The 18,075-nt window shown below is 53.2% G+C and overlaps 8 protein-coding genes across 8 annotated transcripts in view; 2 read left to right on the top strand and 6 right to left on the bottom strand.

Moving 5' to 3' along the window:
* BBA_02781 (WSC domain-containing protein) overlaps positions 1 to 909 on the top strand; it is a gene marked incomplete at both ends in the record, with an annotated part of 1,984 nt that extends 1,075 nt beyond the window's left edge. The window contains one exon of the mRNA XM_008597878.1: positions 31 to 909. Within this exon, the coding sequence (XP_008596100.1) occupies positions 31 to 909 (879 nt within the window). The remainder of the gene's footprint in view (positions 1 to 30) is intronic.
* A 169-nt stretch (positions 910 to 1,078) lies between these two features.
* BBA_02782 (glycoside hydrolase family 31) lies at positions 1,079 to 3,487 on the bottom strand (the record flags this gene model as incomplete). The annotated part of the gene is made up of 1 exon (XM_008597879.1): positions 1,079 to 3,487. One exon carries the CDS (start codon positions 3,485 to 3,487, stop codon positions 1,079 to 1,081), a length of 2,409 nt encoding a protein of 802 aa, XP_008596101.1.
* Positions 3,488 to 4,106: 619 nt separating this feature from the next.
* On the bottom strand, positions 4,107 to 5,199 carry BBA_02783 (uncharacterized protein; the record flags this gene model as incomplete). Its single annotated transcript, XM_008597880.1, has 2 exons — positions 4,107 to 4,411; positions 4,995 to 5,199. The coding sequence occupies 2 exons, from the start codon at positions 5,197 to 5,199 to the stop codon at positions 4,107 to 4,109; spliced, it is 510 nt and encodes a 169-aa protein (XP_008596102.1).
* A 1,474-nt stretch (positions 5,200 to 6,673) lies between these two features.
* Positions 6,674 to 7,484, bottom strand: BBA_02784 (uncharacterized protein; the record flags this gene model as incomplete). The annotated part of the gene is made up of 3 exons (XM_008597881.1): positions 6,674 to 6,993; positions 7,054 to 7,172; positions 7,219 to 7,484. The coding sequence occupies 3 exons, from the start codon at positions 7,482 to 7,484 to the stop codon at positions 6,674 to 6,676; spliced, it is 705 nt and encodes a 234-aa protein (XP_008596103.1).
* Positions 7,485 to 8,722: 1,238 nt separating this feature from the next.
* BBA_02785 (uncharacterized protein) lies at positions 8,723 to 9,895 on the top strand (the record flags this gene model as incomplete). Its single annotated transcript, XM_008597882.1, has 1 exon — positions 8,723 to 9,895. The coding sequence occupies one exon, from the start codon at positions 8,723 to 8,725 to the stop codon at positions 9,893 to 9,895; it is 1,173 nt and encodes a 390-aa protein (XP_008596104.1).
* Positions 9,896 to 10,331: 436 nt separating this feature from the next.
* Positions 10,332 to 12,592, bottom strand: BBA_02786 (apopolysialoglycoprotein; the record flags this gene model as incomplete). The annotated part of the gene is made up of 4 exons (XM_008597883.1): positions 10,332 to 11,651; positions 11,707 to 12,431; positions 12,483 to 12,531; positions 12,581 to 12,592. The coding sequence occupies 4 exons, from the start codon at positions 12,590 to 12,592 to the stop codon at positions 10,332 to 10,334; spliced, it is 2,106 nt and encodes a 701-aa protein (XP_008596105.1).
* Positions 12,593 to 13,161: 569 nt separating this feature from the next.
* On the bottom strand, positions 13,162 to 13,792 carry BBA_02787 (complex 1 protein; the record flags this gene model as incomplete). The annotated part of the gene is made up of 4 exons (XM_008597884.1): positions 13,162 to 13,197; positions 13,255 to 13,317; positions 13,382 to 13,546; positions 13,739 to 13,792. The coding sequence occupies 4 exons, from the start codon at positions 13,790 to 13,792 to the stop codon at positions 13,162 to 13,164; spliced, it is 318 nt and encodes a 105-aa protein (XP_008596106.1).
* Positions 13,793 to 14,309: 517 nt separating this feature from the next.
* Positions 14,310 to 15,973, bottom strand: BBA_02788 (WD domain-containing protein; the record flags this gene model as incomplete). The annotated part of the gene is made up of 3 exons (XM_008597885.1): positions 14,310 to 14,465; positions 14,555 to 15,421; positions 15,638 to 15,973. The coding sequence occupies 3 exons, from the start codon at positions 15,971 to 15,973 to the stop codon at positions 14,310 to 14,312; spliced, it is 1,359 nt and encodes a 452-aa protein (XP_008596107.1).
* Between the last annotated feature and the right edge of the window lie 2,102 nt (positions 15,974 to 18,075).

An 18,075-nucleotide genomic window follows, 5' to 3' on the forward strand; every position in this document is an offset into this window, starting at 1 on the left:
AACGTCCCTCCTACTTCGACCTCTGTGAAGCCTCCTACGTCGACCCCTACCCCTTCAACCACTATCCCCCCAACAACTACCAAGCCTTCTTCGACCTTCACCACTTCCACTCTGTGCCCTGTCGTGGTTACGCCTACGCCCTCGGGTTGCGCTAACCCTGTTGGTGACTGGTGCCCCAAGCCTGAGCCTGATTGGAACGAGGGTCTCGGCTGCTTTTCTGCCGCCGCTGCTTGCGCCGTCCAGGTCCCTATCTGCTTCTTGCACGCCGGTCTTCAGAACACTGCCGGCTGCTTCGACTTCGCTGCTCGCTGCAAAGCCATCAAGCTGTGCTGTCTCGGCTGTGTCAAGGGCGGCTGCAGCAAGAAGTCTTGCGGTGCAACTCACGAGGAGCCTCCTACCGTTACTACTACGCTTGGACCTTGCACCTCTGCCCCTCCTACGCCTACGCCCACCATCTGCCCTCCTAGCCCTGAGAACATCTGCGCCGAGGGTTCTAGCTGGCTGCACAAGTTCGGACCTGGCCACCCAGTCTGCGGTGTTCCTCTGCCCATTGTTTCTTGCAACGATGACTCCAAGACCTTTGGCAGCGGTGCCTTCAAGCTGTACGACCACTCCGACAGCTCCAAGTGCTCCATCTTCCCCAAGCCTGGTGTCAGCAACGCTTGCCAGGCTGCTTGCAAGTACCAGCTCGACAAGTGTCTTGCGGCCAACGACCTCACGTGTATCTTCAACAAAGTGGGTGGCCTTCTTGGACGCGGCTCGGAGCAGTCCGCTGCCTCTGACAAGACGCATGACAAGCGTACTCTGGGTCTTGTCAAGAATCTCATTTGCAAGAAGCAGTACGCTGCCTGTGTGTTGGCGAACAAGAAGGTTGATACCAGCAGATGCTCAAGCTACTGCCAGAAATAAGTCATAAAAATGACAGGTGCTGCACTTGATTCACAGAATCTGCGAGCGCGAATTCTTGTTTAATTAGTTTCATCAAATCTTCTTTAATTTCTTCGGTATTATAAATTCAAATTTTGTTCCTGTTTATCCGCTTCAGAATTCATTTGCTTAACTCACGGTGACTGTGCGACTACGAACGACTATCGGCTAACAAGAACTCGTTCAAAATGTGACGTAGGTCTTGATCCATGTCTAGCGCCGCCACCTGCGTCACTCGAATAGAAGCTGGAACGTCCCTCGGGCTCATGATAGCATCAATCTGTTCCTTGAGCGGAAAGCTCACTTGAGCGTCGTATAGGATAGGATTGATGAGAGACTCGGGATCATTAACCGAAAGCTGTGGACATGGCCCTAGATACACAATGCCAGTGTCTCCTGGAGCAATGCGGCCAAGGTTCACGACGGTGCCATTTTCGACAGACTCTGTGCGAGCGGCATTCGTAGACGTGCCGCCAATGGAAGCAGTAATACTGTCAGAATTTCGCACACCTAGCAGTCGAACACTCCATGTCCTAGAGTACGCGAGCGCTCCGCCGCGAATGGGTCCAATGGTGAGGATGCCCTTGCGCTGGTTGAAGGATATGGGCGTCCCGACCCATGGAGCTCTGTCGGCGCTGCCCTCGGCGCTTTCATCCTCTTCCTGGATGACAAACTCCCCATCGGCCCCAACGACGACGACAATCTCGAAGCCCTGGGGATTAGCTGCACCGTTGGAGCCTTCCGGATCAGCGTCTAGCGGAACAATGGCACCCTGGCGCATGAGCAGAGGCGTTTTATCTAGCGTTCTGCTCAGCCAGATGCTGCGATTGCCATCATACACCACGCCGGTAAAGAAGTCGACCCAGGTGCCAGGAGGCAGCCACGCTTTGACCTTGCCGGTTTGGGTGCTGCGGTTCTGAGGTGACGTGATGGGCGCTGCGAGCATCTGCGAGCCAAAGTAATACTGATTGGGCACGCCGTACGCTTCATCGCGCTCCGGGTATTCCCAGTACATGGGCTGTATCAGTGGTTCGCCAAGTTCTGCAGCCCGGCGGTTCATCGTGTGCAGATATGGAAGAAGTCTGTGACGAAGACGCATGAAATGGATGACGACATCCTGCGGACCTTTGCCAGAGCCAGTTGGGAGCTTCCAAGGCTCCTTTGTCACCCATCTATTCTTGGTAGAATGCAATCTCATGACCGGCGACAAAACTCCTAGCTGGACCCAACGAGAGGTAAGCTCATCGTCGCGAGTACCGCGCATGTGCCCTCCAATGTCATTCGACCACCATCCGTAACCAATGTTGCTGGCCGTGGCTGTGAATTCGGGCTGATATCCGAGAGACTCCCAGCTGATGATGGTGTCGCCCGAGAAGCCGACCGGATATCGATGACTTCCAGGACCGGCATAACGAGAAAACACCATCGGATGACTGCGTTTGGATTTGGGACGACTTTTCTGCAGGCGCTCATTGTGGAGGAAGTGAAAGTGGTTCAGTACCCAAAGAGGATCAATGCCAGGCAGGGAAGAATGCGTGCCCTGTTGCCAATCAGTCCACCAAAAATCAAGACCGTCATCATCAATGTGTTTGAGAAGAACGCTAAAGTATGCTCTGAGAAAATCCGGATCAGTAATGTTGAAAGGAATCGGATCGCCATGCGACGTGTCGTGCCCGAGGATCTTGGCCATTTCTCGGTACATGTCTTCGTATTTTGCGACACCTTCAGCGGGATGCTCATTCAAAGTAACCTTGAGCCCTCGCTTATGAAGCGCATCTATAAACTTCCTCGGTTCTGGGAAGAGGTTCGTGTTCCATGAATACCCCGACCACCCAGACGCCCTTGCCTCTGCCACGCGAGGATCCTTGACCCAATGCCAGTCCATATCAATGACGGCGACTGACAGCGGGATGCGCTTCTCCCTAAACATGTCCATGAGCTCCAGATACGAGTCAGCCGTGTACTCATAGTAGCGAGACCACCAGTTGCCGAGCGCCCACCGCGGAAGCAGCGGTTGCGGGCCCGACAGTCGATAGAGGGCCTTGACAGCGTCGCGATAGTCATGGCCGTAGCAAAACAAATAGGAGTCTACTCTGCCCGAGCCAGGCTTTCTGGGCGCCACAAATCCATCTTTGGTCAGAAGCATGCTGGCATCGTCAATATTTGCAAAGCCCTTGCGCGAGACGACACCAGGCTCCAACCGAGCCCGACCGTTGACGCCATCAAGAGTTCTACAAGTGCCACCGAGTGTCTCATGCACGTCGCCATATCGCCACGTTGTACCAAGATGACCATATACAGATACAAAGAGGCCTTCGGGGGTAAATTCGGCTTTGTTGTAAGTAAGATGGAAGCGCTCTGTGAAAATCTCGATGCAATGTTTTGATTCCTCTAGACGATGACGTGGAACCTCGCACTGGTGGCGATTGGCGGCAAAGGCCGAGGGCCGATCCTCATATTCGCCGTCTGGGGCCCATTCGTACCGAAAAAGACCATCAGCGAGGAGAGTGAAGCGGTACTTGTCGCCTTTCCGACCACCAACAAATGCGTCAGACGACATGGTGAATTTTTTAGCCTCGAAGCTGGACTGGTGGTGGTGGTGGCTGTAGAGAGTGGACTAGTTTCGACGGTGCAGTGGACCCTGGCTTTGAACAAAAATTTTGCGCAATAATGAATAGGAAGAATTGAAGAAAACAAAATGGCGCTTTACGATAAATTAGTTAGATGGCCGGACTGAGAAGATGGTTCAGGGACGGCTCGGATCGGAGATGCGTTGGGGCTTCCCCGCAATGGGGCAGCGCGACGAAATGCGGGGTAGGACAAAGTTGATAACCACACTACCTTACAGCCTTGTTTCGGCCGTTCGGAAATTAGGAAAATTCTCTGTTTGTGCAAAATTGGTACATATGCACGCCATCACGATGAATTTTCCCCTTTGTGCTAGAGCTAAACTTGGTAGAGTTGGGGCTCGAGGATCTCTTGCACCAAATGTCTTTGGGCTCTTGCTGGGGGTGGTTAATCAAGGTTGCTTGCGGGCCACTACCTAAATTTAGTCACCCGCACGCTAGCTACGCAATGGAAAGAACCCCCCCAGAACCCCGCTACAGCACCAGTCTACAAATACAAATAGTACCTACGGATTACGGATAGGACGTATACTTATCCGTACTTGACCACAATCACAGCCTCTTCAAGTTGACAATGGAGGCGTCTGCATCTCGAGGCAGCTTGCTAGCCAATAGGCGAAAGCACCGCACGTTGGAGCCAAAGGCAGCGTAGTGTAGTGGCGTGTTACTTTCCGTGTCTCTCTCCAGCACGCTGGCGCCGTGATCTAGCAACATGCGAATGCCCGTCTCGTGGAAGTGGCGCTCTGGACCATTGTTGACGTAGACGGGGCCACCAGGATGATGCAGCGCTGTGGCTTTCTTATCGAGTCCACACCCGTTAGAGTCGGCAACGCGTTCCAGGAGCGCCTTTAGAGCGCCTACCAAATCGATATGAGTCGCCAGGTGCGTGGCAATGCTGTCGAAACAGCTCGGGGCAGCGCCGGCGTCGATAAGCAGGTGTCCGATTTGTTACTGGTGTATGTAGTCAAGAGCACGGAGCCCTTCATAAAGAGTATCAAGGTTGTCGGGCGGAAAGGTAACAGCTGTGCTCAGAGCCCTGTTCAAGTCCAAGGTCGAAAAGGTAAACCTCGCCAATGCAAGGCGAACGACGTCAACACGCCAATAGGAGGCTGCGTCGCGCAGGATAGAAAATCTGAAATCAGGAGGCCAGCCTAGGCAGTCGACGGGGAAGCATGACATTACAAAATGTCCTCGACGATACCTGCTTAGCCTGCCGAGGCAGCTTTTAGAAGCAGAGAGCGATATCGCTTGCGGTAGTTTTCGTCGTCTCCGAGCCTGGCGTATTGACGCAATCTTTGGAATAGGAAGCTGTTGCCTGCTTGAATGGCCGCATTCAAGGGTGAGATCTCGGGGTGGGAGAAGCCGCTCGTTTCCTACGGGTTAGTACCAGCTTTCAGAAGGATATCCAACGCCGTCACATCGTCGCAATCTACGGCCAACCTGAGCGCAGAGCCGAATAGGGCGTCGCAGAAGTTGATGTGGGGGTCCCGGCGGCGACAAGCTCTCTCAGTTTAGGCCCGTCATCGTCGTAGACGGCAAACAAGAAGGCAGTTTTCGCTGTTCTTGGTAGCTTGTGCAGTCGATCCCATCTTTGTCTGTCGAAATCTTGAGGTCGTGGTCGACGGCTGTGTAGTGGCGGCGGCATGATTGTGTGCAGGCTAGTTATGGAAGAGGTGAGAAGCGTTAATAAGGTATCCACAAATTTCAGGTGTGCGAGCTTAAATAAAGCAGGCAAAACAAAGACTCTCTGATCAGGGTAATTTTAGGAAGTTACTTGGCTAACATAATAGATTCATACTAGAAATACAGAATAGAGTTATCTTGAACCTTGGATATAAATCAAGTAGAAAGCAGACGAAAAAAAAAAAAGGTACCTATCTTATCGTGTAGGCGCGCCTGCAAATTACAAGTGCTAGGGTCGTACAAACGGCTCGTCTACGTAGCACTCACTACTCATTACCTACTACCTATGTATCTGTTCCCCCCCAAATCTCACGCCTCCGCCACAAATCCTCAAACATGACCTTGACACCATCTCTCAGTTGTTCTTCTCGATTCGACACATTTACCCAATGTCAACATCCCCTAGGAACACGTCTCCCACTTCTTCTGTCGCACATCTCCCAGTCGACACAGTCGACACAGTCGACACAGTCGACAAACAAGCATCTTGCGGTGGACACGGGACAAATGAAATGCGTCTAGTTATCCGCACGCTGGAAGCAGAAGAAATCCCGTGTTGCGCCTGTGGAGTTTCTGCTCTAATGTACTACGGAGCTGCACGCGTGAGGACGGTAAGCCACGACTTGCCTTTGTTTGTACCCATGCCCATGCTGAACAAGGCAAGCAAGCACTGGGAAATTTGCGTGCCGCCCAACATGCTGGAGCTGGCCGAGACGCTGTTGGTTGGACCGACACTCGAGCAGATACACTCGGAACTCGATGGCTCATCAACCCGACCCCCATCTTCGTCCCTGCCCCCATCTGAAATGCATTGGTATCAACGTTTCTTTCATCTTGATCCCGTCTCACCTCGTTCACATAGAGTGCCAGCCATCCAATTTCGAGCGGAGTTCCAACGGCATACCTTACCCTACACTTCCTGTGTTGATCCAAAGTTTTCTTGACAGGAATGACCGTGTATCTCTGCAAGATGCTGTCGACGGAAGTAATGTCACGGAAGAATGGGGCGTTAGTAATCTTGACCTGCATGGTTACACTGACACGGATTGGGCGCATGAGAGGAATGCAGCTATCAGCATGGGGCAGCCGGATGGACGGCCAATTTTTTTTTTGGTTTAGTACCTGAAGTCCCGTTCAAGAGAAAGGACCTCTGGGAGTCTGCTGTCAGGACGAAAAAGGGAAGATTAGGCTGGAAAACGCCCGAGACGCTGTTCGTCACGCGCTTCCGACTACGTAATTCTAGCGATCCGTGGCTAGGACATCGTGAATGCTGCTAGTCTGCGCGAAAATCACAACATGTCACCAAAGAATAAATATGGTATCTTTGATGAATGCACATCTTGTTCAAGTCAGCTCCACAACTGCCCTAATACCTGAAACGACTCTAAAAGTCGTGGAGCAATTCGATCTGTAAGTGCCCATCCCCAAGGCAACCCTCAGGTCAAGTACAGTGCTACCAGCAATGTGTCTTTATAATTGGGATAATAGACTAACAAATCTTGAAAAAATGTCCTTCGTTGCTCCAAGTCGAATTGGAAACTTGTCAAGGCGATAGTTCCAATGTTGGTAAATAGTAGGAACTGGAGATCTTCAAAGTCGCGATCCGTGTTGCTCCGTCTGTCAGCATAGGCCTGTAATTTTGCTTTGAACTGGTACAAAATTTTGAGTACTGCCGCCTGCTGACTATGTGTTCCTGCCGGAACTGGAACGATCTTGGTGATGCCGTCCGTGAGGTTTGCTGGTGTTCCTAGGTTGCCTATTTCATGGGTTATCAGCCGTCACCTTTTAGTTTGAATATGGCCCATAAGTAGCCTACCCTGGATTATGACATCTACGCCGACTGTGGAAGGGGTTGCGCTCCCCTGGTCCCAAGGCATGCCGGTGTGGACAAAGATGTGGATGCAAGTTTGTCTAGGATTCTCCGGAAAACAGACCCTGACGACAATTAGTGGCGTTGGACCTGAAAGCAGTAGAAACGCACCTTCTCTCTCCGAGAAGAACCGTTTTGAGACGGCTCATACTCGTTGCAACAGCAATACCAACATTTCGTGTCATTCTCTGGCCCCCTCTCAGATGCACAGCCCATCCCTCAAGATAGTCCAAAGGTATTTCGTGCTGTCGGAAAAGGCGGAGAAGGAATAGCGAGGCAAGCGCCAGGTTCTCCGTAGCAGGATTCAGCGATCCTTTATACAGCTCTTCGAATCGGGTCGTGTTGCAGACTTCTGCTTTCGGCGGTGATGAAGCCATGGTGAGATATCCAGAAAGTAAAGTATTGGACATAATCCAAAGAAGCCAAAGCATCTACCAGTGCCACGGTTTTTATAGCAGAACTGGCTGGTAGGGAAGACAAGGCTGCCACCATACGCGCGAGTACAAGAGTCACACAGGCAACAGCGAGGTAGCCATGAAAATGAGGTAGCCATGAAAACGAGGCAGCCATGAAAACGAGGCAGCCATGAAAACGAGGTAATCTTCCTGACATGAATGAACCCTCCGCGTCTCATTAGCAGAACAATATGCCTGAACAGCAGCACCGTGCCATATTGACAATGCTTGTGCTAAACACCATGACCCGTCTAAATTCCCTCTGAACATTTTATCGGAGAAGGACTCAGTGTGTGGTATGCTTTTGTCATCGCAGTTACTCGGGTGCAAAGATACCATGCCTTTTAGTGAACTCGTCAATAACAGATCTGCCAAATCTACCCTCTCGCCCCCTTTCCTAGGAGAAGGCCCATACCTTATTCTCTGCCCATCATCATCATGCCAGCCGCGATTCGCAGAGATGCAAAGCTAACATGTTACCAGACGCATGATGCAAGGAGCGTCGGATTCATGGCCTTTGGAACCTGATACAGAACGGCTCCTGTATGGTCAGCCCTGAAAATACTCGATAATCAAGACAATGGTCATGTACCAAGAAAGTCCACAGAGTTTATATCGAGTTACGGCATGTGCATCTATCCCATACATCGAGTTGGGCAGCCGCCCGGATGCTTCCCCGCGTGATGGCTCATTCCAATGTCACCCAGTGCACGTGAACACCTTTTTCGGACTCGGACGTCCAAGTCAACCAGACCTCGTTACCACGACACGGGAAGAAAGCGACCATTTCAGCGTTAGCGTTGGAAAAGCCGGTGCTGCATTCTGTTTTCTTTAGATACTGTGGTCCAAGGCAAAAAATCAAGGCCCAGGGTTGCTGTGACTGGGTTGTGGTCAACTGGTCGTCCGTGACGGATGAAACAGCGACGCTGGCTTATTAGCAATGCAACATGATGGACGATATAGTCCGACTCTGCCTTTTTTTCTTTAAATAGATGGTCAACTTGCCACGATCCATGTCTTTATATATCGATCCTCAAACCCTCTGAATTTTATCGTTTGCGCCCATCGACGACGTACTACTACCGCTTTCCCAGCGCAACCTTTACACGCAAGCTCGCACAAGACCACCCCAGAGAAAGAAAAAAAAAAAAACCACGGCCATGGATGACGAAGCCAACCAGATCCTGCTCCAGCACCACGCGCCCCTCATCCCCTCATGGACATCAACGCCCATCCCCTCGCTATCCTTTTCCGCCGGCGGCCTCCTCGCCCTCGCGGACCTCGGCACCATTGCGCGCCGCACCGCCGTTGTCGGCGGCGCGTCCTGGCTCGACGCGCTCGTGCTCGCCCCGGGCCTACACTACCAGCAGGCCGCCGACGCGCTGCTCGAGCAGGCAGCGACGCTCGCCTCTGAGCCGGGCCTTGCCGCCGTGGCCGTCGAGAGGCCGCCCGGGGGCCGGGCCACTTCAGCTGTCATGGGTAGTAGTAGTAGTAGTAGTAGTGCCCCCCGGAGCTACGCCATCCGCAACATTGCCATGGCGGATTACCTGCGACGGCTGTGGGCGGGTGAAGATGCCGGCGATGGGGCCGCGGCGGAAAAGAAGACGGTGGTTGTTGGTGTGCGAGTAGAGGGAGGCAAGGATGCAGACGAGTCGGGAAAGATGCTGCTGCGGAGCGGGATGGCGATACTCCGTCGACAGCGGCGCCAGAAGGCACAGGTCGCTGCCGCCGCCGCCGCCGACGACGACCTCTGGCGGCTCGTCTGGCTCAGTCACCTCCTCTACGTCCTCTCCCCCCTACTCACCCTCGCCGCGACCGTCTTCATGGTGCTTCTCGGCGACTTCTGGGGTCTTTCCTCGCTCCTCGCGCTCATGCTCGCCCGACTCCTCAACATTTTCAGCATCCGCCAACGCAGCTCATCCCCCCCCTCTCCCTTCTCCTCCTCCTCCCTGTCCGCCGATAACCACCTGACCGAGTACGTCGTCGAGGTAAACGCACGACGCGCCGTGCTACTGCGCGGCCTCGCCTCGGACGTGCAGGCGGTGACGACGCGCGCGTGGCTTCGCGAGCGCAGCTCGGCCGACAGCTACCGCGAGGCCGCGGGGAAGTTGCTCGTGTACGGCGTGGCCGCGTTTGGCGGCAACATGACGCAGGCGGGGTCGCTGGTGCTCGCGGGGTTGCTGCTGGCGAGCGCGGGGCTGCTGGGGCTCAGCAACGCAAAGGCGAGGGGCGGGGAGCTGCGTGTGCATGGGAGGGTGGCGAGGCCGGAGCGGCCGAGCTCAAAGGGCGGAGAGGAGGAGGAGGATGATCTGGAGCAGGGGAAGATGAGATGAGTTTCCGGATGTGCGAGAAAAGGTGAAAGTTGATGCAGAATGAGGGAAAGAGCGGCATGCGAGGAGTATAATGAGAGCTTGTATCGAGGCGTTCGAGTTTTCACGGTTCCACATCTTTTTGTACATGTGTGAGGCTGCATGGTATAATCATATACACGTCTTGTATTTGCATCTTTGGGCTTTTTGCGCAAGCAACGTTAAGACCCTATACAGCCAAGTTATAGTGAACAAAAACCAAGGCAACAGAAAAAAGAGAAAATCTCCCCATTGCGCCTGTTGTACAAGTCAAGGTCCAGTCTCTAAAACGAAAAAGAAAACAAAAACATACCCCCTAAACACGCCCCATCTTTTTGACATTTGTCCCGAATTAGAAAAACCTATACAAACAGCACCCATATCGACAGAAGCAGAAAACCCGACACAGAGGTATTCTACGCTAAGCGACGGCATCATCTTCCTTCTTCACTTCCGAGTCTGTTGGTGCCGGCTCCACAGCAGTAGCAGCAGGCTCCACGACAGGTGGCAGCTCAACAACCTTGGGCTCTTCTGGTGCACTGTCTACGCTGGGCTCTGCAGGCGGCAGCGGCGGCGGTGCCTCTGCAGGTCTCACCTCGCCGTCTGGTTCTGCGATGGGCGCAAGGTCCGCTGCCTTGACGGGCTCTTCGGCGGTGTCGGGCTCCGGCTTCGTCTCTCGCTCGGCGGGCGGCGTCGAGGCGACGGGCAACGGCGACAGCGACGGCGGCGCTGGAGGAGCGGCTTCGGTTGTAACTTGCGGCTCAGGCTCTTCGACAGTGGTGGCCGGCGGCGCTGAATACTCTTCCGGCTTCGATGCCGGCTCTTCTACAGGCTCTTCGACAGCAGGAGCCTCATCTTGCTCCGGCTGAGCCTCCAGGGCAGCCTCCAGGGCAGGTTCCTCAACAATGGTCGGTGCAGGCGCATGCTCCGGCTGAGCTTGGCTCTCGTCCGGGCCAGAAGCCGGTGGAGGAGCGAGATCCTTAGTCTCGTCTACCGATGCGGTGCCGACTTCGGAGGGGGCGCCAGACTCTGTAAGCGGGAACCGCACAGACGCCGAATCCTCGGGCTTGATGGTATCTTCCGTCAAAATGGAATCCTGATGCTGAAACGACTTTTCCGTGTGCGTGTGCTCGGATTCTTTGCTCTTTTCCTCATTGTCCGACACCCTCGACGAGGCATCGTCAGCTTTCGGGGTCGCAATGTTACCAACCTGTTCAGGTGGTGGAGGAAGTAGCGCTTCGCTGGGAATTGGAGCGAGCTCGAGATCGCGGTTCTCTGCCGCCTCGGGCTCTTCGCCGACAATAGTAGAAGGGGGCTCGGCTACTGTCGAGCCCGTCTCGCCGTCCACTGGCTTGACAAGATCTTTGAGCACGTCTGGTACTTTGGCCTCTGTTGGCGATGGCAGAACAACATTCTTCAGGGGGCTTCCTTCTACTCTAGACGGCAAATCGCTGGTAACCGAGGCAAGCGGTGGTGCTAATGACAGTGGGTTGGCGGGTGGCTTGTCGTCTGCCGCGTCATTTGCCGCCGTCTCCTTCACCTCTACGGGAATAGGAGGGGCGTCGGTCATGGTCTCGTCGTTGTCCTTTATTTCTTCAACATTGCTCGTATCCGGGAGGTCGCTATCGCCGTGCTCGTCGTCATCATCATCACCGTCGTCGCCATCCTCACTTTCATCCTCGTCGCCATCTGCCATTTCGCTGTCGCGGTTCGAAGCGTCATTGTTTCCATTCGTAGTACCCTGTGGAAAACGTAATCAGCAAAAGGTCCAGACTAGATTGACCGCCAAGGCTCACGTTTTCTGCCGTCGTAGGTTGACTGGGCATCGCGACACCGTTGCCGTTGGGCACAATGGCGTGTGAAGGTCCACCTGCGATGCCGCCTCTGTTCTTCTTCTTGCCGCGACCAGGTCCAGCCTTGGTCTTACGCTTCGGCGGAGGAGGTCGGCGGCGGTTGTTCTGAACTTGGGCGAGAGGCGCCGCAGGAGCCTGCACTGTCTCGACGCGTGTAGAAATGATCTCGCCGCTCACGGCTTGCCCATCGCCGAGCGTAACCTCTTCAGTGTACGGGTTACCCGCGGCGTCGACACGTCGCACAGTGGCTCTTGTGACAGTCGCCCCGTGCACCTTGTCTTCGGGAGTCTTGCTCGCAATCGTCACGGTGTTCCTTCGTCGCTTGGCAAGGCGCGGAATGTCTGGCGCTTCCACGTTCCTCGGTATCTGTTTCCAGACTTTGACTGAGAACCCCTTTGGCGAGGGCTCTTCCTCCTTCTTTTCGGGCTTCTCGTTGGTGTTTGTCTCTGCCTCTGCCTCGTCTTCGTCTGCGGGCGCGGGCCGCTTGTAAAGTCGGCCAGATCGAGCAGCGCGCAAGAGTTCTTGGCTATGAGGTGTCAAGAGTCCGTAATCCTTTGGCATACCGTGATTCAGTTCGGTCGCCCAGATGTCGTTTACTTGTAGAGTTTCCTGCTCGATGGGAGGTGCGACATTGACCCATTCCTGGCGCCATTGCCTGACGGGTAGGCCTGCGTCTTGTTAGTCCGCACACGGACGAGGGCAGTGCTGTAAGAGAGTACCTTCAAAGTCATCATGCTCGGCATAGCCAGCGCGATTAGCGCGACGAGTCTGGAGAAAGTCAGCTGAATTGCAAAGGTACTTGGCCGAGGAAACTCACACCAGGCGCCATGGTGCTTTGTTGGCACTACAACGATTGCGATCGAAAAAATTCAACAAGTATCTCGCGCCAATATAGAATGAAAGCCCAGTGCCGGCGAATTGATGCGACAGCAGAGATGCGCTGATGGCCGTCCTATCAGCATCTCATGACACGGTTGGTGGTGGCGCGACAACGGGAGAAGCGCCAACGGCCAGTTAGTGGTGGCTGGGGCGCATTACATAAGCACGCTCTTTCAACCGACCAACTCAGTAGGGTTTCAATATCATTCAAATTTGTTCATATCTCTTTGCTGTGCGGTAGGGTATCTATTAAACGGCTGAGATTTGTATATTGTCTATTTTCCTCCAAGTGCATTCTCAGAACGCCGTGCTAACGAGGGCGACCCAGACGCCCTCCAATAAAGCAACATGTTTTTGATGACCACTCTCGTATTGTACAGATATTTGAACCAGGATTTTTTTCTCGTTGAGTCGTAATTATTGGCGGGAGGCCTGGTTCGTGTTAGTCCTCCAGTTCTAGGCCACCTTGCGGTAAGATGGCAGATCTCAGATGGCTTCGAGATGGCCGTAATGCGGCATCTACTGCTTCGCCACTTGGCCAGACTTGCCAGAGTCCTGTAGCAGTTTTAAGTAAGTAAAAGTTTTCCAAAATTAGTAGATCAGAGGTCTTACGGAAAGTCTCGCCTCGACGACTAATCGGTCGAGCTGGTAAAATTGTCCGATGACTGTCTGGCGCTGTTGTCAATGCGTTAGCAATCTCAAAAAAATTGCCAGCTGGCTCGGGGCGTCCGGCTTATACCTTCATTGCTTGAAGCTCCTTGAGACCCTTCTGAATAAGTTCCTGGACCTTGCGCGAGTCCTTTTCGTCCTTGTGCTCGTGGAACGCATCTCTTGTCCGGCGCTTCGCATACTCGCGGAAGTTGTAGGCCGTGAACTGCTCGCCCTGTCGCAGTAATTGGCGATACTACAAACGGGGGAAAACATCAAAGTTAGCGTACTGGAGATGGCGCTTCAGGAAATAGTTTTGAAGTTGCGGGGGAAAGGGAGCGAGCTGATGCAATCGCGGCGCACGTCGATCGGCCAAGTAACAGTTTTTCTGACTTTGCCAACGGTCGCAAGTCGGCGCAACAACAACAAAGATGTTCATACTACGTACCAGGGAGCGAACCTGCTGCGGGGTTTCGCCTCGTAATGTTGCGACGGCAGACATTGTGCTGATGGATGTATGGTTGAGGAAAAAGAGAAAGAGAGGTGCGATGTGGAATTCAGTGGCCGAGGAGCGCTAAGGCAAGGCGCTGATGATGTCGCCTCGCTGCAATGTCGGTCTTAGTCGGGCCGTGCTTGAGCGATTGGGAGCCGGGTTTGTTTACGGCCCGCACTGTGTAATGCGGGGAAATTCAGATTACAGCGTACGGTGCGAGAGATGGTGACACTGTAAGATCGGGCATAATCATAGTTGTAACCCGAGTGGACAATTCTCTTGTGAATATAAATTTTACATGGTAACATTATAAAATTGTATCACATATGCAACTCGAGTGGACAGCGTTTTTGTGCGAGATAGTGTCGAAGTATTGTTATGTACGGAGTTTGAATTTCCCCAAGTGCATCATGGTGGGTATCGACGGCTTAATTATGCCGATTTAGGATGTGAAAACTACTCGATGACGGGCCACATAGTAGAGTACGTGCCTGATTAGCAATTCACATCGGTTTGCGTAGCTTGATCATTGCCTTGCGCGCTTGAAAACAGGCTCAAAGCGGACCGCCTGCAATGGTTGCAAACGTGCGCGACGCCGAACGGCGAGTTTTCGGGAAATTCGGATTATTCGGGCTTGCGTGGCCCAGCCGCCGGCGACGCCCACCGGGTAAGCCAAAGTGGGCTGTCCACGTGTTTTCAAGCGAAAAGACGCAAAGATATGTCTTCAAAGCTAGAGAGTGACCTTTAAAGCTGAGCAATTGAGCCTCATACAGTATCCGAGACGGCAGCGGGCGTTGCAAATGCTTGCAGTGCTCTTGTAATGGTATCATCGGAGAACCCAGGGGTATTCATCATCTCGCTGAAGCGGGTAGCTTCCGATTTTCCGGAAATTTGGGCAGAGAGGGTATACTGGCGCTGGGACTGATTCGGCTTGACAACAGTTGGCGTTTGGTGAGACTGCTGAGATGCGAGGAGAGGAACAAAGGCCAGATTTGTGACGGACGCGTTGAGATTGGCGAGCTCAGCGGGGTGACTGTTATCAGTCAAATTCCACTTGAGGATCTTGCCCTTTGTATGGCCAGTGATGAGGGTAGTGCCGTTGTAGTTCAAGGCCAAACAGGTGGCGGGACCAGCGTCGGCGTCGGCAACTCCCAAAGGTGAGTCGACCTGAACGACAATGGAAGATAGCTCAGCGCTTCGCGAGCCGAGGAGTGGTTTATCACCAAAAAACTCGACGAGGAAAATAGAACCATCTTCGGCCGCGACGACGAGGGCGCGAGCACAGGGGTCCAGAGTGGCGCAAAGGGGTATCGAGGGGAAAAGCAGAGTCCTCAATACTTGACCGGTCTGGTAGTTCCAAATGATGCAGGTCTTGTCCTTGCTGGAAGAGACACACAGGCTCGTCTCGGCATTGTCGCCAGGGGCTACGACGAGGGACGTGATGGCTCCACGGTGGTTGGAGAGGGTCAGATCGGGCTCGAAGCCGGGATCGGCACCGTACTCGAGCAACCTGGCCAGAGACCAAACGTTAATATTGGAGTCATCAGAAGCAGTCAACACGTGGCTGTCTGTAGTGGCGAGACAGGAGATTGCCTGCACATGGCAAGGAGGCGTGGTAATGAGGCGGCCAGTTGATGTCTACAGGTCACGGCGTCAGTTTGGGTCATTATCGATATACGACAACAGCATTGTAAAAGAAACAAGGATAAAAATAAGAGGGAGAGAAACACGAAAGAGGTAGCAACACAAGTAGCGACACCAAGTATGCAAGTTGAACTTAAGTATAGGGGTGGGCATGTATGGGTCATATGTAAGTGCTGATGCCCTATTGTGGTATAAAAAAAGTAAACCTACCTCCCAGAGAAGTAACCTGCCCTCGGCAGTTCCAAGAAGCAAGACGTTTCCTGTGAGGGCTACACTTCGTATCCTCTCCTGAAAAGAGACGAGGGTTTCTTGGGTGCCACGTTGGCGCGAGTAGACATGGACATGGGCTTTTTGGTCCTGGGCGGCAAACACGTGGTTGGCGCTGACGGCGAGGCAGTTGGGACCAACAGAGCTCTTTTTGAAGGAGGCTTTGAGACGCCACGCGGGTGCGACGGTGTGGATGTAGATGCCAACGTCTTTGGGCACGGCAGTGTTGGCAGCGATGGGAGGGCCGCAGACGGCGGACACGAGCTCCTCGGTGAGCATTGGTAAGAGTTGTTTGGACTTGATGTGGTGATTGGAGCTGTTCTTGCTTCAAGGGCAACGGTATGCAGACGAGATGGTGGTGCAACGGCTCTTGGCTCGACAAGCAGAAAGGGACGAATTCAGGCGTGCCTAGCCTCAATTGGTCTTGGCTGACTGCGCTCGGATGTTGGAAATTGTGGACTAGGCGTCAATGAAGGGATGGGCAATGATGCGAAAAGTGTGGCGCGAATGGAAGGGAAAAGTAAAAAAAAATCTGATGTTCTGGTGATGGTGAACATAATTTTTTTTCTTGGGCGAGCCAGACGTGGAGACGATGGCCGGGCTGGAACTTGGAGGTGTGGGTAACGAGTTGAGATGGAGGTGCTGGGATGGACAAGGGACCTGCCACGCTGCTAAAAGAGGGACAAGAAATAAGGTAGGTACTGTAGCGCTGTAATTTAGTTGTTTCAGGGGACCCTGATCAACTTATAGGAGCTGAAGGTGGTATTACCTACTTTTAGAGCGACTGCGCGCTGGCTTTGAACATGGACTCTTGGTCAGCATCTATAGCAGCTCTAGTACATTTCTTAGTTCAACTGGCAAATTAATGAGAGAAAAATTGACCCAGGTCTTGTGAAGGGTAAAGAAAAGAACGAACAAAGAGGGAAAGAAATCAGCCACTGTCAGGACAGCCTGGACAGGTATGTAGACTGCTTGACTGCTTCTACATACCTACCTAGGTACTACACGAGCCACACACCCACCTTGCAGGTTAGCGCATCTACCGTTGCAGTTACAGGGCAGCCTGCAGCCTCACCAGCAATGGGAGGTAGGTAAACACCAGATCCACTGCCCATGGTGAATCTCATGCATGTAACTCTCTCTCCAGCGTCCGTAAACTGCCACACAATAACCCTGCATTACTGCTCAGATCTAACGGTTTTGATGAGGCCGGGCTGCAAATTAGGCGAGAATAATGTGCATTGCTCTTCGTCCTCAATTGGCTATTTGAATGGTTTGCGCCCGTCACAACGTCAACGCCACGCCAAGCTCATCAACTACAACTTTATCCCAAGCCATTTATTTTTTTTTCTTTTTTCGTCTCTTTCTTTTCTTCTTCTCTTGCTTCTTATCCTTGCTCCTTCCACCAGAGTGACCAGACTAGGGGCCTTCAGCATGTCACTCTCTCTGCCAAGACCCTCTCTTGCCGCCTTACATAACTAATTACTGCATAGCTACCCTCTAGTTAGCGAGGCGCAGCCGAAATTGCTTTTTTACCAGTGTCTCCCTTGCATTTTCTCGACTGCACATCCTCGTCGAGACGACCCAAGTTACTTTGTGGGCATCTCGATGATACGGCTACCTTGCGCTCCCATCTCACGTACACGCAGAGCCTAAACCACCAAACACGAAAACTGCTCTTGCTGCAAGCGCATCTTATTCGCGTGCCGCCTTGCCATTGGCGTGCCTTGTTGTGGAAAATCGTGAATATGCCAGCTTCATCGCGTGGCCAAAGCTTGCTGCAGGTTGCGATACCCTCGCCCTGCTCACCAGTGAATCAACAGACAGTTGGGGGCGCTGACATGATTATCCCCCACCACCAAGTCTCAGCCACCCAGCCAGAGACATAGCATTCTCTTTGCCCAGAATACTCACAGACGATTGGCAAGGATCACCGCCGAAAAAAATCGTCTCGTTGGCTCCAATCTCGAACCGACTCGTGTTTTTCATGTGGTACCACCAATGTAACGCAAGGGGGCCTCGTCCATCGGGAGCGGCCTCCCCCAGGATACTATCAAACTCTGTTTCTTCCATTCATCTGCAACCTTTTGAACCCTCGCTTCCTATCCAATTATCAATCGCAATCTACTTCGAAGCAGGAACAAAAGCCTCACTATCCTCAGTCACTATCCTCAGCCTGCAACGCGTCAACTCAACAGTATTGTCCCGAATGATCCGTTGCCTCTAGCCATTAACGGCTACATTGACCGACAACGCAACAGTGAGGGCGGGCTTGTCAATTACACGAAACTCCCGGAGGAGGGGGAGCTTGCGCCACATGGCGCCCGTCTTTCTAACTGTCAGCAGCGATTGCTCGCCAGTGCTTTCTTCAAGCCGTAGCA

Source organism: Beauveria bassiana (assembly GCF_000280675.1).
Source record: "Beauveria bassiana ARSEF 2860 unplaced genomic scaffold BBA_S00006, whole genome shotgun sequence".
NCBI lineage: Eukaryota > Fungi > Ascomycota > Sordariomycetes > Hypocreales > Cordycipitaceae > Beauveria > Beauveria bassiana.